Source organism: Microtus oregoni, unplaced genomic scaffold (assembly GCF_018167655.1).
Source record: "Microtus oregoni isolate MIOR12 unplaced genomic scaffold, Mior012 000073F_001, whole genome shotgun sequence".
Lineage (NCBI taxonomy): Eukaryota > Metazoa > Chordata > Mammalia > Rodentia > Cricetidae > Microtus > Microtus oregoni.
The window spans coordinates 2,699,907-2,721,367 of NW_024543981.1; the positions used below are offsets into that span (position 1 = coordinate 2,699,907).

At 41.4% G+C, this 21,461-nt stretch overlaps 1 protein-coding gene across 2 annotated transcripts in view; it reads left to right on the forward strand.

Moving 5' to 3' along the window:
* Nucleotides 1-20,310, forward strand: part of LOC121441073 (apoptosis-inducing factor 1, mitochondrial) — a 47,384-nt gene extending 27,074 nt beyond the window's left edge. For both annotated transcript variants that reach the window (XM_041642210.1, XM_041642209.1), the window contains exons 7-16: nt 5,783-5,867; nt 6,796-6,872; nt 7,911-8,019; nt 9,678-9,785; nt 10,092-10,180; nt 11,284-11,424; nt 14,275-14,417; nt 17,313-17,437; nt 19,385-19,581; nt 19,919-20,310. In XM_041642210.1, the coding sequence (XP_041498144.1) occupies nt 5,783-5,867; nt 6,796-6,872; nt 7,911-8,019; nt 9,678-9,785; nt 10,092-10,180; nt 11,284-11,424; nt 14,275-14,417; nt 17,313-17,437; nt 19,385-19,581; nt 19,919-19,990 (1,146 nt within the window). In that variant the 3' untranslated portion in view covers nt 19,991-20,310. The remainder of the gene's footprint in view (nt 1-5,782; nt 5,868-6,795; nt 6,873-7,910; nt 8,020-9,677; nt 9,786-10,091; nt 10,181-11,283; nt 11,425-14,274; nt 14,418-17,312; nt 17,438-19,384; nt 19,582-19,918) is intronic.
* The last annotated feature ends 1,151 nt before the right edge of the window (nt 20,311-21,461 follow it).

Genomic DNA, 21,461 nt, shown 5'->3' on the forward strand with positions numbered 1-21,461 from the left:
TTTTGTTTGACCTTTCTTTGGGGTTATTTATGATAAGAAATTAGGCTAATTTTCAGCATAATTCAACATGGAAGATACTGTTGGATGTTACCAAAATGGTTGCCTAAATAAGAAGAGCAGTTATTGCACAATGCTTGTGAGGTCCTAGGAAAGCTTTGTTGTGTTGTGTTTTATTTGCTGTGTTGTGCTTTATTTTTATTAATGGAAACAGTAGGCTATGTTTGTAAATTAATGGCAGTGTTCCAATAGAGGGAATGGTGTTCTCTTAAGAAGCAAAGCTGAAAGTGAAGCACAAATGGGCAGATTCCCATAACAGAGCTGTAGAATGTGGTTAAGCTGGTAGTGGCACCTTATGTTAAATGTCCCCAGTGTGGAATACTGGAGCCCTATCTCCTAAGGGAAAACAAAAATAAGCAGCAACATAGATAATCTTAACACAGAAATGTTATGAGTCCTGGGAATTTGGAGGAGGAGGAATGTACAGTACAGTAATGAATACAAGGAAAGCTTCCTGGAGAAGAAATCTGTAGTCCTAAAATGTCTGAAATTTTTTTTTAATTTATGTATTTATTTTATATGTATGTAAATGTACCATGTGTGTGCATGATCCCCTCAAAAGTTAGAAAAGGAATTTTGGATCCCCTGGAACTAGAATTAAAAATGGCTATGAGCCATCATGTGGGTTCTGGGAAGTGAACCCAGGTCCTCCGCAAGAGCAAGCTTGTTTATTTTTTGGTGTGTGTGTGTATATATATATATATATATGAGTATGATATATGTGAATATAGGTAGTCTAAAGAGGAGAGTGTCAGGTGTTCTGCCCTATTACTCTGCTTAATATATTCCTTTTGAGTGGGGTCTCTTACTGAACTTGAATCTAGGCTGGTGACCAGCAGGCTACATTTAAAAACACTGGCTGCTCTTTCAGAGGATCTGAGTTCAATCCCCAGCACCCACATACTGTCTCTCAACTATCCAGGCACTCATGGTACACATACATACATGCAGAAAGAACACCTATACATATAACATAAAAATCTTTTTATGGCTTTTGAGACAGGGTTTCTTTGTGTGACAGACCTGGCTGTCCTGGAACTCACTCTGTAAGCCACGCTGGCCTTGAACTCACAAAGATCCACCTGCCTCTGCCTCCTGAGTGCTGGGGTTAAAAATGTGTGCCACTGCTGCCTGGCTAAAGTAAAAAAATTAAAAGATTAGAAAGGCCATTTCAAAAATTATTATAATAATTCAGGCAAAAGATTATAATTGCTCAAATTAGGCTGGTGGTGGTAATGATTATGAAGAGGAATGCAAGGGCTAAGAATTTATATAATACCTATTTTAACTGATTTTTTTAAAAACCATTTTGTTTTGTTTCTGGAGACAGGGTTTCTCTGTATAACATCCCTGGCTATCATGGAACTTGCTATGTAGATCAGGCTGGCCTCGAATTCAGAGATCCACCTGCCTCTCTCCCAAGTGCTGGTATCAAAGCTCTGAGACGCCACTACCTGGCAAGAAATTGCTTTTTAAATAAAGAAATTTTAAATAACTGGCCTAAATTTTTACAATACATGAGAGACAGAATATGAGCTCAGGCTTATCTGACTGAAGAGTTGGAACCCAGAAATTCTGACCAGAGCCCAAGTTCCTAATAATGTATTACTTCTTGTGTAGCACTGAGTTAGATGCCCAGCGTGGGAGAAAATACGTGATCAGAGTGAAGGACATGCTTGAGGAATGCTTAGGAGAAAATATACCTAAGGCTTGAAGACTGAATGAAGGTGGGAGGTGAAGTAGACAAAATTTCTAGATTGTATATCAGAGTAGATAATAGTGCCCTCCCCCTAACTGAGAAAAATATTTTAAGAGGAAGATCTGGTTTTAAGGGGAAAGATAAAAATCAGCTTGGACAACAAGTATGGTAGTGCATGCCTTTAATTGCGGTACCTGGGAGGCAAAATAGGCAGATGTCAGTGAGTTTGAGCCCAGCCTGGTCTACACAGAGTTCCAGGCCTTCTAGGGCTACATAATGAGATCCTGTCAAACAACAACCAAAACAATAGAAAAGAACTTAGAGAGCAGTAGATAACATTGTAAAGTTAAACTATTCATTTTTGCATGTATAAATGCATGTTTACATGTGCATGCACATACATGTAGAGGACAGAGGTTGACATAAAGAACCTCCCTCTATTCTATTTACTAAGTCAGATTCTCTTGCTGAATCTGGGACTTACTGGTTCTGCTAGTCTGGTAGCTGGCTCACTATGGAGATTCCCTGTTCCACCTTGTCAGCACTGGGATTGCATGTGGGTGGCCACACCTACTCAGCTTTTATGTGGATGTGGGGTTCCATACTCTGTTCCTCATGCTTGCATAGCAAGTGCTGTATGCATTGAGCCATCTCCCAAGCCCTCCTCTGTTCCTTCAGTAAGTTTAGATGAGCTGGAGAGTGCCTGAGGACTGGAGTTCAATACCCAGAACCCATATAAAACACTCAGGTGTGGTGGAGCATGCTTGTAATATCAGTGCCGAGAAGGCAGAGACAGGTGGATCCCTAGGGCTTGCTGGCCAGCCACCATATTTAGCCAATTTAGTGAGTATGACCGTGTCTCAAAAAAAAAAAAAATGGACAGGGATGACTTGAGGAACAATACCCAAGATTGTTTTTTGCCTTCTGCCTTCAATTCGCATAAGCACTTGCACCCACATGGACATGAAAATACACATGCACACACTCCCAAAGTTTAACTGAAATTTGAGCATAATAGGTCATACCTGTAATCTCAGTATTTTAGAAACTAAGTCGGGAGGACAGCTACAAGTTTGAAGCTAGTGTGGGTTACGGTATAGTCGGTTGCAGACCAGTCTGGGCGAAACCCCATCTCTAAAAAATTTAAGGACTAGCTGGGCGGTGGTGGAGCACGCCTTTAATCCCAGCACTCCAGAGGCAGAGGCAGGCGGATCTTTGTGAGTTCAAGGCCAGCCTAGTCTACAAGAGCTAGTTCCAGGACAGGCTCCAAAGCTACAGAGAAGCCCTGTCTCAAAAAACCAAAACTGGTAGAGAGCTTGCATGGAATGCACAAGGATCTCGGTTCTCTGTTCAATCCTCAGTATAGTAAAAGTCAATAAAATGAATGGTTGGTATATGAGTGTTTCTTTTTTGAAAAATTCTAAATTAAAAATTTAATCAGGGGGAGACAGCATTGGATAGAAGTTTGAAGAGAACATAGAATCAAAGATTTGTCTTACTGGGGCTGGAGAGATGGCTCAGTGGTTAAGAGCATTGCCTGCTCTTCCAAAGGTCCTGAGTTCAATTCCCAGCAACCACATGGTGGCTCACAACCATCTGTAATGAGGTCTGGTGCCCTCTTCTGGCCTTCAGGCATACACACAAACAGAATATTGTATACATATTAAATAAATAAATAAATATTTAAGAAAAAAAAAGATTTGTCTTACTATATTGAACTGAGGTCTAAGGACTCAGGAGAGGGTAAAGGAATAATGGACAGTTATCAGGTGAAGATCCTAAAAGAGAAAAGAATGGCTAGATACACAAGAATAGAAAGATCACTTTATTTCCCAGCTGGAAAAAAGGAAGTGAATGAACAAAAAAGAAAGTAAACAGTTTGTGTACATATGTATGCATGTTGTATATGCATGTGTATATGAAGGTACCATTGCCTGTGTATACACACACGTGGAGTCCAGGTGTTGACATCCAGTGTTCATCTGTTTCTCCACCTTATATTTTGAAACAGGGTCTCTCACTGAACCTGGAGCTCAACTGTTTCACTGAGATTAGCCAGCAAACATCTGGGGTCTGGCTGTCTCTGTCGCCCTAGCACTGGGGTTACAGATGCATTACCTCTGCACTCATGTTTATGTTACAGACTTTCACTTGTTTTCACAATAAGACTGGGTGTTAGATGGTTATTGGTGGAGAAAAAGATAGTTATCTGAACGAGCCATCTGAGTGTTGAGTGGTCAAGCTGTACCGAAGAGAGAACTTACCAAGGACAAAGCACAGGAGGTTAAAGAAAATATTCATGAATACTGTTCTCTCTAGAAAGCTTTACCCAACTAAACTTGTCTCGAACACCCCACCCTGTGTTTCTAGTGCCACTGCACTGCCCTATGTCTATCATGTTTATCACTCCTTATTGTTAGTGTTTGTTAAATTATTTTTGTCTAATATACTCTGAAGACAGAGAAGATAATCTGTCATTCTTATCACTGTGTCCCCTGTACTTAGAACTTCCTTTAAACCATCATAGATGTTTAACAGGTATTGCTCCCCCGCCTCCCCCCCCCCCCTCTCTCTCTCTCTCTCTCTCTCTCTCTTTCTTTCTTTCTTTCTTTCTTTCTTGTTTTTTGAGGTAGGGTTTCTCTGTAGCTTTGGAGCCTGAACTCACTCTGTATACCAGTCTGACCTCGAACTCACAGAGATCTGCCTGCCTCTGCCTCCTGAGTGCTGGGATTAAAGGTGCACGGGCATTTCTTGATTTGATGGTCTCACAGCTAGTAAAGAATGGGGCAGATACTGGAAACTAATCTCTCAGACTCCAAAACTAAAGCTTTTAACCCTAAGTAGACACAAAGGAATTAGGAGTATTGATAGGAGAGTCACTGAATGATTTACCTCTGGTCCAAATTAATGGAATGGAACTGCCAACTAGATAAGTAGAAAATTGGAAGAAGTACAGAAGACTGAGGCTGGGCTGAAGATACAGTTTCATGATACAGTGCTTGTCCAGCATACCCACAGTCCTAGGTACATTTTCCACATTGCAACAAACAAAAAGAGGAGTAAGTAACAATGGGAATTAAGAAGGCAGTGAAGCTAAGCTTACATATGTGTGTAATGGTGTATTCTTTAATCCCAGTGCTCAAGAGGCAGAGGCAGGTGGATCTCTGTGCGTTTGAGGCCAGCCTTCCTGGTCTTCATAGAAAGTTCCGGGCCAGCCAGGCTACATAGTGAGGCCCTATCACAAACAAAACAACAATGAGCCTGAGAGAAAATTGAGGTAGAAGTAGCAGTTTGGAAATAATAAGAGTCTGGACGCGGCAGAGAAAAATAGGAACCAAGTTCCAAGGTCCTTGGAGTTAAGGACCAGTGGGGAAGAAGTGGTTTACTAACAGTGATTTAAAGGGATGTAAGTAGGTGTCACTCAGGAGGATGAAGGTATAAGACTCTAGAAGCAGCAGCAGCAGCAACCACCTCAGGAACTGTGGAACATGCCAACACTTCTTCCTGGCCCTGCGGTATGGGTTACAACACTGTCTCTAAGTGTAACATCCCTGAGGGATAGCTGAGTTTCCGTGAAGACTAGAAGTTGGAGAAAGATTCTGCAGAGATTTGTGAGTATAGTAGAGTTGTTAGCAAAGAAATAAGGATTCCAAATGCCAAAACAGAAAAGACTTTCTCCAGTGTCTGTTTCTATAAATCAGAATGAAAGTTTGGGAATCCAGTTGATGGCTAGTCGTTGCTTGAAGAAACAGGATTTCAAGAACTGTGGTCCCAATAACTAATTAGAAACGATTTCTTGAGGATCATTTTCAGTCAAAACCTAAATCTTCTGAATGAGTTGCCAACATAGATTTAGAATCCCCCCACCTTACCCCGTGGGCATGAAATGTTCTAGAATTAGTGGTGAATAGACTAAAAGTCCAATGACTTGTACACTTTAAAATGGTGAATATTATATCACAATAGTTTTTTCATAACTTATTCATTTCTACTTCTTATATGTATGCATATGACTATCTATACCAGGTAGTACAGCTGGATGTAAGAGGCAACATGGTGAAACTTAATGATGGCTCTAAGATAACCTTTGAAAAATGCTTGATTGCAACGGGTGAGTATTTCTGGAGGTGGCTGTCTTCCCTACTATGGTAGTTTGTTCAAGCTTTAGAGTCTGGCCTTCTCTTGAAAAGATATTGCAGCTTATCCTTAAGACAACTCATATCTCCAGAATCTCTGGTGTCGAAGTCTGGTTAATTTGGACATATAATGTTTTTACCTATTTACAATTTTTTATAATAAGTGTATTTAGCTCAGTGGTAGAGAGTGCTTGCCTAGCAAGTGCAAAGCCCTGGGTTCTGTCCTCAGCTTCGAAAAAGGAAAAAAAGAAAGAAAATCCTTTGGTAACGACATGAGGAAGCTGCTCCTTTTTCCTCTGTGCATGGTACTCAGTCTCTGGCCTGAAGGATATGTAGCTCTATGGGTTTATTGCCAATTCTCATCCAAAATCAGGAGACAAGACAATCAGCTAATGAAAGTGCTGTAACCATGCTAGCATATGAGGCCTCCTGAGAAACTGGACCTATCGTGGCAGGTGGGCATAATAACTCTAATCCCAGCACTCAGGATCCTCAGGCAGAAGGATCAAAGCAGACTTGATGCTACCTAGGATCCATAGTGAGTTCCGGGCCAACCTGATCTACATAGTACAACCCTCTCAGAAAATTGACAGAAAGAGACAAAGGCACATCATGGAAAAAGGAACTAAGTTTTCTGGTTTGGCCAGCTATGGAGGCAAGGTCCTCTAAAAGGATACTCAGATATATTTCTTAAAGGAAGTTGATAAGAAGCCTGCTGTGAGGAAGCCATCTTATCTGCTAGTCACTCCTTGGTAGTAATAGCAGCAGCCGCAGCCACCACCACCAACACTGTTGCTGTGACACTAACACACTTAATCACAGTCAAAGCAGAGAGAGCTCTACCTGTAGGGGTTGTTTGGGCTAGCTCCTGCTTGTCAGCCTAAAGGGCTTTCCTATTTCCAGGAGGCACTCCAAGAAGTCTGTCTGCCATCGATAGGGCTGGAGCAGAGGTGAAGAGCAGAACAACGCTTTTCAGAAAGGTAATTGTTTTAGTGTTTTCTTTGTGTGGTTTTGCAGAGGTAACATACTTTTCTGTCCCCCAGGTGATCCCTCTAATTGGGAGATCCATGTTCTATATAGCTCTTCTGACTTGTTGTCTAGCTTTGAGCAAGTCACTTCTCCCTGCACCTCCAATACTTCATCCACTCAGGGGTTCTATGCTTATAAGAGAAAATTACATTTGGTTTTGATTGCTTGCTGTGCCTCTGACTGCCCTTTTGCAGTTGTTTTCTCTTGATGTATTTGATCCACCAAAACGCCTTGTGGTCTCTTGGCATTTTTCATTACAAGTGCTTTGTGAAGATTTTGATGCAAAAGATCGAGAGTATATAAGTATAATATATATAAGAGTGTATAAGTATAAAGGAGATTGTTTGCTTCTTTTTTTTAAGATTTATTTATTTATTATGTATACAACATTCTGCCTCCATGCCAGAAGAGGGCGCCAGATCTCATTACAGATGGTTGTGAGCCACCATGTGGTTGCTGGGAATTGAACTCAGGACCTCTGGAAGAGCAGCCAGTGCTCTTAACCACTGAGCCATCTCTCCAGCCCCTTTGATTCTTAACAGTGTGCGTTGCTGGAATTTTCTAGCCACACTTAGAGATATTGGATAAAGTTCATCCTGCCTTTTAAATTCTTAATTGTTGGACTGAATAATTCTTTGTGTGGGAAGCTGTCTTTTACTTTGTAAGGTGTTGGCAGCATCACTGGCTTCTCTCCACTCGAGGCCGGAGCATCTTATCCTGACAACAAAAATGTCTCTTGATACTGCCACATGTCTACCTTGGACTGGGAAGAAAAGTTCTACCAGTGTTGACAACCACTGTTGCTGGAAGGAATGTTACAAAGGAGAAAAAAATCACATTAATAACATAGATGCTATAATTGAGTCACTTTTGTACAAGACGTTATATGCAAATGTCTGTTGTAGAAGAGTTAGAGGAAAATATTTTCTTGGATTATTATCTTGTGCCCCTTTGGGAAATCAGTGAACTAAACTGGTATGATCCTGCAGATTGGAGATTTTAGAGCCTTGGAGAAGATCTCACGGGAAGTCAAGTCAATTACAGTTATTGGTGGGGGCTTCCTTGGGAGTGAACTGGCCTGTGCTCTTGGCAGAAAGTGTGAGTATTGAGAACTGTCCTCACTTTTCTTTGTCTAGTAGTTTATCACACATCTTAGTGCACTGTCACAAATTCCAGAAATCTGTTTGCCAGGAGGAGTTGAAGGACTTTGAACAGTGTTTATAGAATGAGTCCAGGCTTGTTGGCACATGTTTGTAATTTCAGTACTCTGAAGGCAGAAACAGGACGATGTTGAGTTAGATTTTAGACTGGGTTGCTTAGTGAATTCAAGGCTAGCCTGGGGCTATGAAGCAAATCCTCCCCCATCTCACTCCTCCCCCCAAAAAGAAGTGTATAGAATGAAAAGCTGAGTATTGAGATTAGGACAAGGATTTCTATCTAGTTGGGTTCTATTGCTGTGATAAATACCATGATCAAAAGCAAGTTGGGGAGGAAAGGGTTTATTTGGCTTATATTTCCACATCACTGTTCATCACTGAGGGAAGTTAGGCAGGAACTCAGACATGAGACAGGAGTTGATGCAGAGGCCATGGAGGAGTGCTACTTCCTGGCTTATTCCCTATGGCTTACTCAGTCTGCTTTCTTTCTTTCTTTCTTTCTTTCTTTCTTTCTTTCTTTCTTTCTTTCTTTCTTTCTTTCTTTTTCTTTTCTTTTCTTTTTTTTTTTTTGTTCTTTTGTTTTGTTGTTTTTTCGGGACAGGGTTTCTCTGTAACTTTGGAGCCTATCCTGGAACTAGCTCTTGTAGACCAAGCTGGCCTTGGACTCACAGAGATGTTCCTGCCTCTGCCTCCTGAGTGCTGGGATTAAAGGCATGCACCACCACCGCCTGGCTCAGTCTGCTTTCTTATAGTACTCAAGACTACCTGCCCAGGGTGTTGGGACCATTCAGGTCAATCATTAATCAAAAAAATGCACTATACACTTGCCTACACGTAATTTGTTGAAGGCATTTTCTCAATTGAGGTTTCTCTTCCTAGATAACTCTAGCTTTTGTCAAGTTGACAAAAAAAGCAAACCAATAAGGACAATCCCCCAGTCCCCAGTGACCAAAAAGTTGTTGTCTAAATAACTTAACAGCAGCACTTCCTTTCCTTTCCTGTACCTTCTCTGCCTAGACTGTTTAGAAATCGTATACTTACAGAAGGGAATTACTAAGGTGAAATTGGCCATGCAAACTAGAGAACTTTATGGATCTGTGAATTGTTGAAGTTGTGACAAAAACCTTCAATCAGAAGTATGATGGTTCCTAGCTAACCAAGTCTGTAGGTTCTGGTTTGAATATTTCATAACTACTGTGTTTCTGTTTTAAATTATGTTCATTTGTTTGTTGGTGATGGTGTGATTATACAATTGCACATGCTAAACTCAAGGCAGCTTCTCAGGAAGATGATTCCTATTCAGAGCTTGAAAAGCTTATGTGACCTCAGGTGACCGCATGAGTGAGTGTACACTAAATTCCAAATTGGTAGCTCAATCCCTGGACAGCAGTTCTGACACTTGCTATCTTTGCCTTTGAATAAACTCAACCACAAGAAAGGCCCTCTTGCCCCAGTGCCCCACAGGCAAGAGCTGTGGCCTGCTTGGCTGCTTTGCTCTGCATTTAGCCAGGATTGACTAGCTCTCCTTTACCTTCCCTTCTTTCTTCCTGGGATTGGCTCAGGCCTTCTTCTGTAACTAGTTCCCTTTCTTCTTCCTAGCTCAAACCTCAGGCATAGAAGTGATTCAGCTCTTCCCTGAGAAAGGAAATATGGGGAAGATCCTTCCTGAATACCTCAGCAACTGGACAATGGAAAAAGTCAAGCGAGGTAGAGACTGTGTCCATAATACTCTGTTTCTTTGGAGTTACCTTTTGGGGGAACTCTTGACATAATTCCTGACATTGGCAGAGGAAATGTTTTGCTATTCCTCAGTCAGACAGGGTCACAAGCGTTTAGAATCTGAGACAACATCTTCCCATATAAAGATGGGTGGTGTGTAGGTAGGGTTCTTGTGGTTCCCCAGGGCTGCCTGCATCTGATTTCACTCTAGGGGAGGCCTCCAGCTGGCTTCTTTCCTCTTCACAGAGGTCCCAAGCTAGTGAGTTCAGTCTTTGGTCTCATTTTTCTTTACAGAGGGAGTGAAAGTGATGCCCAATGCAATTGTGCAATCAGTTGGGGTCAGCAGTGGCAAGTTGCTCATTAAGCTGAAGGATGGAAGGAAGGTAAGGAGGAAGAAACAATGTTAGAAGGCCTTCCAGCCTTTCCTTCCCATCTCCTTACTCTCATTCCTTTGCTGGTAAGGAGGAAGAAACAATGTTAGAAGGCCTTCCAGCCTTTCTTTCCCATCTCCTTATTCTCATTCCTTTGCTGGATATCATTGATTTGTTTTCTTAGCAGCCACCATTAACATCTCCTAATTCTCTGAATTAACCATCCCTTCTTCAAACTAGAATGGTGAGAACCAGAGTAGTTCACACCTGTGAACTGTTTTCCCGTAGCTGCTTCCTGTCTGTACTAGACTTTAGTCCTTGCTAGGGCAGTAGATTTCTGTTCAAGTGATATAGAATATGTCTGGGGCTGGGGAATTCTTATAAAAGCAGAACTTAAATCTTTTTACTGGAGGTAAGTTAATTCATGATTATTTTTAAAGTTCTAATATTGTTTTCTTTATTTTTTTAACAGGTTATTTATTTATTTATTTATTTATTTATTTATTATGTATGCAATATTCTGTCTGTGTGTATGCCTCAGGCCATAAGAGGGCACCAGACCCCATTACAGATGGTTGTGAGCCACCATGTGGTTGCTGGGAATTGAACTCAGGACCTTTGGAAGAGCAGGCAATGCTCTTAACCTCTGAGCCATCTCTCCAGCCCCTTCTTTATATTTTTTATCTTTGTTTTGGACAGTGTCAGTTCTTGTGCATGCTACATAAGCATTTTACCACTGAGCTGTACCCCAGATGCTTGATAGAAAATGCCTGAGTTATTGGATTCCTGAGGACGTTAACTTTTTGAAAGTCTGATTTTTTTGTTGTTTTGCTTTGTTTTTTTGGGTTTTTTGTTTGTTTGTTTGTTTGTTTGTTTTTCGAGATAGGGTTTTTCTGTTGCTTTAGAGCCTGTCCTTGAACTCACTCTATAGACCAGGCTGGCCTTGAACTCACAGAGACCACCTGTCTGCAGGTGCTTTAATCCACGAGTGCTGGGATTAAAGGCATGCACTACCACTGCCCGACTGAAGATCTGATTCTTAGTGATATAAAGTTGTGATGTGAATGAGCGTCAGTAAAAACTGGTAATCGACTAAATTACTTCTTTCCTCTCAGGTAGAAACTGACCACATAGTGACAGCTGTAGGCCTAGAGCCCAATGTTGAGTTAGCCAAGAGCGGTGGACTGGAAATAGACTCAGATTTTGGTGGCTTCCGGGTAAATGCAGAGCTTCAAGCACGTTCTAACATCTGGGTGGTAAGTGTGCTACAGCATAACCTAATCATTGCTCCCAACCTGTGGGTGGGTTTGGCCATGTGCCAAAGCCCAGTAGTCATAGTAAGTCACTTCTGTAAACTCAACACTTTGGAGGCATGGGCAGGGGGATCACCACAAGTTCAAGGCCAGCTGGCCTTCAGAATAAGACCCAGTCTGAAGAGGAAGGAAGAAAGGTAAGCAAGCAAGGAACTACAGCTCATTAATAGCTTAACTAAATAGAGTCAAAATGTTTGATAGCCAAGGAGAAACACTAGAAACCTGTGAAGTGCTTGAATTAGAACAGCACTATGGCTCCATCTGCCAGCTATGGGAAAGTGAAAAGAGCAATGTGTATGGCTGTAGGAACAGAACTCTTACAATTCTTTTTTTTTTTTTGGTTTTTCGAGACAGGGTTTCTCTGTGGTTTTGGAGCCTGTCCTGGAACTAGCTCTTGTAGACCAGGCTGGTCTCGAACTCACAGAGATCCGCCTGCCTCTGCCTCCCGAGTGCTGGGATTAAAGGCGTGCGCCACCATCGCCCGACGTTCTTATAATTCTTTTAGCAGTAGTTGGTGGGCATGAACACAGCTAGCTCACAAACATATCTCCTCTTCCTGTAGCTCAAACACAAGACCTGAGATTGTAGGATGAAGTAGTTTTCTAATGTGTTTTCTGGAAAGAAACTTTGTTTTCATTTTCCTTGAGTCCTCCCTATTTTCAGCTATTTTTAAAACCTATTATGACAAAACCAAGACTTTAATATTATGTAGGAACTGTGAGGTAATTTCCCCATTGCTAGAACATTGCAATGTATTGTGTTTGGTTATGGATTCTGTAACTAAGGCCATAGGTACTTTGAAGGGATATTTTCCTCCTCCAAAGTCTCAAAGTCTGGGTTTTTTTTTCTTTTCCCTATTATATTATGTATTCAATGCAGAAAACACAGACAAGAAAGAGAAAAGGGGCCCAGTCACCTGTAGCAACGAGAAATGTTTTAGTTTATTTCCTTCCCTTTGTTTTGTTGAACATAAAGGTTTTTCCCCCCTTCATTTTATGTGGTTGTGTGGTAAGCCTACTATATATAAACATTTGTATTCTGCTACATCTCACTTAACATTATAAAAGTAAGCATTCTCCTTGTGGCTTCAGACTCTGGAAACAGTTTAATGATTACATATCCCATTAAATAGACTTCATAGTTTACTTTGCTGTTGTTCACTTATTGGATTTTTAGGTTGCTTTGGGGGAGTCTGAATAGGTATAAAAATGAACAAGACTTAGAGAGCTCAAATACCACATCCTGCATGAAGCTGGCCCTGTTCACCCCAGCTGAGGGTTCTCTGAAACACTTAGCTTGTTGAATCTATGCACAGTACTTGTTTACATTGCCCTGTAGTTAAGAATAATGCTCTGTCTTTCCTGTTCTCCATTAGGTTCTACACTCCCCATAGGAAAGGCTTATGTTAGTTTTATTTCATTAACCCATATACAAAGAAAAGCTTCTGTACATAGTAAATAGTCCATAAACACATGTTGACTGACTACTGAATGATGAAAAACAAAACAAAGACACTTATCTTAGAAAAGATAAGAGGCAGTCACATCTGAGAACTGGTTTCTACATGGAGAAGAGAATATTCTCAGTTGATTGTGGTGGTAAAGGTTTATGATCTCAGCACTAGAGAGGCTGAGACAGGAGAGTCATTAGTTTGAGGCCAGCCTGGGCAGTATAGAGAGATCCTATCTCCAAAATTATGACAAGAATATTCTTGAATGCTCCATTATTAAGTATAAATAGCCTGTCTGCTAGAACAAAATGGGCAGGAACAGGTATATATAAAGAAGATTTAGGATACTTTCTGGAAGTATAGTGTCGTAGGGTTTTTATTGCTTTGAAGAGAAGACACTATAATCATGGCACTCTTATAAAAGAAAACATTTTAAATGCAGTGGCTGAAATTCTACATCTTGATCCAAAGGCAGTAGGAAGTGAATTGTCTGGGCATGGGTTGAGCATGTATGAGACCTCAAAGCCTACTTCCACAATGACATACTTCCTCCAATAAGGCCAAACCCATCTCAACAAGACCACACCTCCTAATAGTGCCACTCCTTTTGGGGGACATTTTCTTTTAAACCAACATGTATAGAAAGAACAGTTTCTTTAAAAATGGAATCTCATGGGGCTGGAGAAATGACTTGGTGGTTAAAAATACTCACTTTCTTCCAAAGGTCCTGAGTTCAACTCCCAGAATCCACCTGGCAGCTCACAACTGTTTAATACCCTCTCCTGGTGTACAGATATACATGCTTGCAGACAAAATATCCATATACACAAAATACATAAATAAATAAATCTTAAATACATAAAAATGGAATGTCGCCTGATTAGGAATGATTCTAGCCTGTAAATAGGAAACATTAATTAACATTGCTAGGGTCAGCTGGGCGGTGGTGGTGTTTAATCCTAGCACTCCAGAAACAGAGGCAGGTGGGTTTCTGTGAGTTCAAGGTCATCCTAGTCTACAGAGCTAGTTCCAGGACAGCCAAAACTGTTACACAGAGAAACCCTCTATTGAAAAACAAACAAGAGGCCGGGTGGTGGTGGCGCACGCCTTTAATCCCAGCACTCGGGAGGCAGAGGCAGGCGGATCTCTGTGAGTTCGAGACCAGCCTGGTCTACAAGAGCTAGTTCCAGGACAGGCTCCAAAACCACAGAGAAACCCTGTCTCGAAAAACTTAAAAAAAAAAAAAAATGAAAAACAAACAAGATACTTTGAGGCCCAAAGTTTATATTGTGCTTTTAATTTTTTTTAAATATGTTGTTTCCATATTGTATTTGTTTCCAAAGGCCGGAGATGCTGCATGCTTCTATGATATAAAGTTGGGTCGAAGGCGAGTAGAACATCACGATCATGCTGTTGTGAGCGGAAGACTGGCTGGAGAAAATATGACTGGAGCTGCTAAGCCATACTGGCATCAGTCAATGTTCTGGTAATAGTTCTGTGCCTTGGGGACACAACTGGTTAGAACTCTGTATTAATGAGTCCAAAATACAGCATTTTTTTATTTGGTTTATGATCGGTCTTTTTTTTTGTAGACAATATATTATTCTATGGAAGGGGGAAAGTTCCACCCCATGTCCATACCTTCTACCCCTAAGTGGCCACTGAATAAAAGTGCCATATTCATATATAAAATGGATAGAAATTATTTGTATTGGTGCTTCTGGAAAAGAAAGAGTTTGAGCTGTAGTGGTTGGTACAAAAGTACAGCATTTAGAATGGGCAGCTCTGTATTTTTTCTTTACTAGTATCCCTAATGGTCCCAACATACTGGGAAAAACACAGACCACTCATACGTAGCTTTTAACACCAGGAATTTGTTTGGGATGGTGGCATACACCTTTAATCCCAGCACTTGTTAAACAGAAGTAGGCAAATTTCTGTGAGTTTAAGGCCAGCCTGATCTACATAGCAAGTTCTACATAGTCAGACCCTATTTCAATGATTTAACAAACAAACAAAAAAAGATCAGCAATTCACAGGCCTATAAGACAGTTTGAATTTAAAAAGATTAGCATGGAGCTAGGCATTGGTGGTGTATGCCTTTAATCCCAGCACTTGGGAGGCAGAGGCAGGCAGATCTCTCTGAGTTTGAGCCCAACCTGGTCTACAGTGTGAGTGCCAGGACCAGCTCCAAAGCTACACAGAGAAACCCTATCTCAGAAAAAAAAAGTTTAGAATGGGCTAGGATCCAACACAGTCTTCTGGCCTCCATGGGCAATAGGCATGCATGTGACCTACAGACAACATATAGACAAAACACACATACATGTAAAAACACAGAGCACAAAACAAAACCACCCTGTCTCTCAAAGGGAAAAAAGAGAAAGGGGGGGTGATTTATTGATTGATTAATAGTAATTAGTACTGAACATTCTCAAGTCCTCAGGGTTGGCCCTGTTTAGTACACTTTGATCTTGATTGATTTGAATTGGAAGGTTAGCTGGAACTGTGCCTGACTACTTCCACCTACTACAGGAAGACCTCAAGTTTAAGGTTATTCTGGAACAATGTAGCAGGATCCTGACTCTGATTTTAAAGTGAGAGGAGTATATCTTAGTGGTAGAGCACTTAACATGGAAAGGGTCCTGGGTCCAATGTCCAGTACTCTAAAGAAATGGAAATGTGGAGTACAGAAATGATAGGAGTGGGAGGAGGAGGAAGGAAATGGGAGGCGGGGAGGAGGCGGAAATTGTTTCAACAAAAATAAATAAATAAATAAAAGATAAAAAATATAGTGTATATGGCCTATCTTGGGAACATATGTAAGATATATAAAGTTTAAACAACAGGTAGAGGTATAGTGAGCTATATTTGTGTATAGAAGTGTTTTAAAGAGGTGGGGTGTGTGTGTGTAAAGTAACTAGGTATCATCTTTAGTGAATGGGACTCGTTTGGAGTATAGAGATAATAGCATTCTTTTTTGTATACATGTTTGTTATTTTTAGTAACCACACATTTATATTTTTATAGGTACTGTCAAATTGCCTTCTAAAGTACCAAACTTTTATCAAATGCTTGGAATCCAGATTTTAATAAATTTAACTATGTAACAAAAAAAAAAAGAAAAGAAAACGTCAAGCTTTCAAAAGACTAAGTTGATGCTGGAAATAATTTACAGCTAATAGAAGTACCTTTTAGGACAGTCACACAGTTTTATGAGTGAGTGGCCGAAAGGTAACATAAATTTCTAGGTCAGCACATACAACACAGTTAGGAAAGGTGAGTCCATAGAGTTATCAGTTAGGGCCTTAGATACAGATTCTAAGGATTTGCTGTTTATTCTTCTTTGAAGACATAATCCCCTGAAGATATGATTTAATGATCTATTGTGGCAAAGAAGATAAAATGTGTACTAGGAGAAGCAGTATCTTAGATTATTACTCCAAACCATAATAATGGCAGCAAGATGTATGTAGTAATGGGGTGCAGTGAGATGGCTCAGTAAGTAAAAAGCTTGATGACCTTGATTTACCCTCAAGTTGTCTTCTGACCTCCACATGTGCCATAACACATGCATTCATGTATACACAAGAAGGAAAGCATGCCAGGTGAAGGCCAAGGAGTGACTGCTATTTAGTGAACGAAACTCTAGTCATTAAATCCCAACTTTCACCCAGTAAGGACACATTTTAAAGCTTAAAAAAAGCAGTTTTAATGTGAGCTAAAGAAAATTAGCTTTTAATCCCATTTACTCAGGAGGCAGACACAGGTGTATCTCTGCGGTCAAGGCCAGCCTTGTCCACAGAGGGAGTTCCAAGTCTACAGAACAAGTTCTGTATAGAGCCAGTTTCAGGACAGCTGAGGCGACACAGTCTTGACAAAACAAAAAAAGAAAAGAAAATTAGAGTGTATCAAAAGTGGGGAACCTGGACCTGGTGTGGTGGCTTGTGCCTATAATCCCAGCACTCAGGAGTTAGAGGCAGACAGATCTTTATGAGTTTGAGGCCAGCCTGGTCTACAGAGGGAGTTCAAGAACAGCCAGGGCTACACAGAAACCATGTCTCAAACAGAAACAAAACGATGGGAACCTATCCTACCCTAAATGTTGGATGGGATAAAAACAAAATAAAATTCGGGAAGTTTAAATCATTTTATATGGGTGTATGTTGTGTATTGTAGCTTCTGGGGGGGGGGGGATGCTGTTTGAGATAATCCTGCTCCCTCACACTTGTCCTCAGATGTCCCAGTAACAGTAAATCTGTTTGGCATTCCTCTTATAAATCCTGAATTATTTGACTGGCATAAAAGTACAGTGTCATGAAGAGAATGCGCTACTGTGCCGTCACTTATGGTCCTTTGACAAAATGTCCTCTTTCCACAGGAGTGATTTGGGTCCTGATGTTGGCTATGAAGCTATTGGTCTTGTGGACAGTAGTTTGCCCACAGTTGGTATTTTTGCAAAAGCAACTGCACAAGACAACCCAAAATCTGCCACAGAGAAGTCAGGTATGGAAACCCAACTACTTCTCTAGGAAGAATGTTAAGAAGCAGTGCATCGGAATTCTCCTGAACGAGTTGATTCTGTATGGGCCAGAGGGATCTGGTGTTTAAACCCTCTATGTTGTGATTTAAATTAACCAAACCCACTGGGCAGTGGTGGCACATGCCTCAGGAGCCATAGGCAGGTAGACCTCTCTGAGTTTGAGGTTAGCCTGGTCTACAGAGTGATTTCCAGGACAGCCAGGACTACACAGAGGCCCCTCTCTCAAAAAAAGAAAAAGGTAACCAAACCCAAACTTCCCACTCTGGTGCTCTGAGACCCTGGTCAAAGTACAGACTCTTATATTGTAGCTATCCATCCTAGACAGTGGGCCACAGCCTGTTCAGTCACCCCAGTTTATCTTCTGGGGCTGAGACAAATCTAAGTGATAAAGTAAACCTGGATTTTTTAAGGATTTTTTTTCTTTATATTGCCTACTTCATAATAATCTCAAGAACCAGAAGCGAGAACCCCTTAGGGCCTGGTGTCTTCCCTGGACCCTGGGAAGTAAAGAATTGGGCTAAGGAGTTCTTAAGTTGAATCTAATTTGGTTGTCGGATCTGGATGCCAGGTTTGCTTCATATGGGAGGCACCATTCTTGGAATGGGCTTTCCTCCTACATGTATCTCTTTCATTAGCTCCTTGGCCTTATTCCATGACCTTGGGCTTAAGTTATTTAACTGTCCTTTTTTGCCGGATGTGTTTCATGGGCAAGTTACTTTTTAAGAAGGAGAAAGCAAGACATTATCTGTAAGTTCCAGGTCAGACTGATCCACATAAAACCTTGTCTCAGAAAAGAAAAACAATCCTGAATTGTATGGTTTGTTTTATTACTAACAGTTTTCATTGAAATAGCTGTATGTGGCAAGTAGCTACTGTCCTGAATCATTGTCCTAGTTTGCTTCCTATTTCCGTGATAAAAACCATGACCAAATGCCACTTGTGAAGGGACAGGTTGATTTGGCTTAAATGTCCTGATCACAGTCCACCACTTAGTGACGCCAACACAGAGATTTAAACAGGGCAGGAACCAAAGCAGAGAGTGTAGAGGAATGATGTTTATGGACTTACCCCATGGCTTGGTTAGCCTGCTTATACAAGGAAAAACCGCCAGCCAGGGAGTGGTAACCCCCAACACTTGCTGTCTGAGGCCTGGGCCCACCCACATCAGTCAGTAATCAGGAAAATGCCCCCACAGACTTGCCTACAGTCCAATCTGATGGAGGCAGATCCAGAAGTGATGTTCTGATGTCTTCCCAAATGACTCTAGCATGTATCAAATCAACAGCAACAAAATAACAGTACAGTAGTGAATGAGAGGAGAAGTGCAACCCCTTTCCAGTTGGGAAAGATCCTGATCCTAGAAATGTCTATAGCATGGGATGTAAGTGAAGTAGAAAAGTACAAGGTCAGGTTCAGCAGTGCCCAGGAGGTGGCAAGAAAGAACTTCCTTTGGCCTATGTTAATTGAAAGTGGCTCAAGAATATTCTGAGGAATATTGGAAAACAAACTATCTAGAAGTAGCTTTAATTAAGCCAGTTTGAAAAGAAACTTTTCAGGCTAGGAAAATAGTTCAGTTGATAAAAGTTGCCTTGCAAAGATGAGGATCTGAGTTCAATCCCCATAAGCCACATTTTAAAAGGTCAGTATTGTCACACTATTCTAATTCCAATACTGGGGATGCAAAAACAGGTTTGCTGGGGCTTGCTGGCCAGCCAACGTAGCCTGTTGAGTTCCTGGCCATTGAGAAAGACCCTGTCTCAAAAAAGCAATCCTGCAGAATGACACCCATGTTATCACATGCACATACATATGTTTACCTACACATACATACAGATATTTGCCTTCTAGAATTTTCCAAAGTCAAAATAACTGAACTTGGGTTTTGTATTTGTTTGTGGGATTGGCTACAGGGACCGGTATCCGCTCGGAGAGTGAGACAGAGTCAGAAGCCTCTGAAATCTCAATTCCTCCCAGTACCCCTGCAGTCCCACAGGCCCCTGTTGAAGGGGAGGACTACGGCAAAGGTGTCATCTTCTACCTCAGGGACAAAGTAGTCGTGGGGATTGTGCTATGGAACGTCTTTAACCGAATGCCAATCGCAAGGAAGGTAGGTGCCTGTCAAGACCCTTAGAAGAAGATGGGAAGTGGGGGTTGGAAGATAGTCCTGTGACTTCACCAGGTGCCCTGAGTTGCATTGTCCACCAAGGTCAGATTGTGCTTAAGCAAAACAAAGGCAAAACCTTGGCTCAGAAACATTTTTTGATTTGAGACTTGGCTGGGTAGCCTGAGAGTTGTCAAGCTGCTCATTTGGGGTTAGTAGAAAGCTGTTCCCACAATCCCTTCCCAGTGTGTAACTGGAGACTAGCCCAGGCAGCCCCATTGTGTGGGCCAGGGCTGGGTGCACATGGAATGAGTTAAGAACCTATTGTTACTCTACCCCTCAGATCATTAAGGACGGTGAGCAGCATGAAGATCTCAATGAAGTAGCCAAACTCTTCAACATTCATGAAGATTGAAGCCCCATCATGGAATACACATGCACTTTTCCATCCCTGACAGGGGGGTTGGGTGGGTAAAGGAACATTTTTTTATTCAGCATACTTTCTCTTTATGTAGGAGCAGGAATCGAACAAGCCTCTGTGAATATTTTCATTTATATAGATGCACATGACAAATTAAAATCTGATTCTTTTAAATCCAGTTGGTTTATTTTAAAGGGGATAGGTAGATAAAGGACTGTGTGTATGTGTATCAGCAAGCTGACTACAGCTGCTACCAAGTATATGGTTTTTCTCAGCCATGTATTCAACAGTCCACATTAAACACCTGTCACCACTCTGTAATCTTGGCCTACTATACCTCTCGGCTCACAGCAGTGATCTTATTTTGTATGTATGGATGTTTTGCCTGCACATGGATCTGTGTGCCACTTATGTGTCTGGTGCCCATTGAGACCAGAAATGGGCAGTAGATCCCCTCGGACCAGAGTTACTTCCTGTTGTGAGCCACCATATGGGTGCTGGGAACTGAATACTGGTCCCCTATAAAAAACAACCAGTGCCCTAACCACTGAACTATTTCTCCAGTTCCATAAGGGAAGATTGGTTTTTTGAGATAGGGTCTTACCGTAGTTTTTCTGGCCTGGAATTTGCTATGTAGACGATGTTGGCTCCATGATCTGCCTACCTCTGTTTCCCAAGTGCTAGCATTAAAGGTGTTTACTACCATGCCTGGCCTAATTCTTCTGTAGGCAAGTCACAATTTTTTTCTTTCTTTTTTGTTTTTTGAGACAGGGTTTCTCTGTAGCTTTGGAGCCTAAAACCACCTCTTATAGATCGGGCTGGCTTCAAACTCACCGAGATCTGCCTGCCTCTGCCTCCTGAGTGCTGGGATTAAAAGTGTGCACCACCACCACCCAGCCAAATTTACTATTTCTATGAGGGCTTTCTTCACCCTTCCAAACCCAACCCTCTTTCTGTCTCAGTGACTGACCTATGGCTTCCTGTAAGCAGGCACCGTGACATTAATGTCTTGCTCATGGTTATATATGCAGAAGCAAAAGAGCTCTGGTTCATAACGGGTGCTTAATAAATTATCTTTGAATGAGTGAGCAAATAAACAGAATAAACTCAGGTTTATATTGAACAACTAGCTGCTCCAGAATCGAACTGGTCCTACGGGGGACAGAAAGGTTACACACACACGCACAATGGGTTTAAAAGCCAATTGTGATGATGGCATGTGCCTATATAATCTTAGCACTCAGGAGGCTGAGGCAAGAGGATTGCTGTAAGTTTGGGACCAAACCTGGGCCATATAGTGAGATCTTGTTAAAAAAGAAAAGGATTAGATGGGTCAAGTAGTTAAGGGCAATGACTGCTCTCCAGAGGACCTGGGTTTGATTTCCAGAACTACACGGAGGCTTGCAACAGGATCCCAGGAGATCTAACATCTCTTCTGACATCCATGGGCATCAGGCACTCAGGA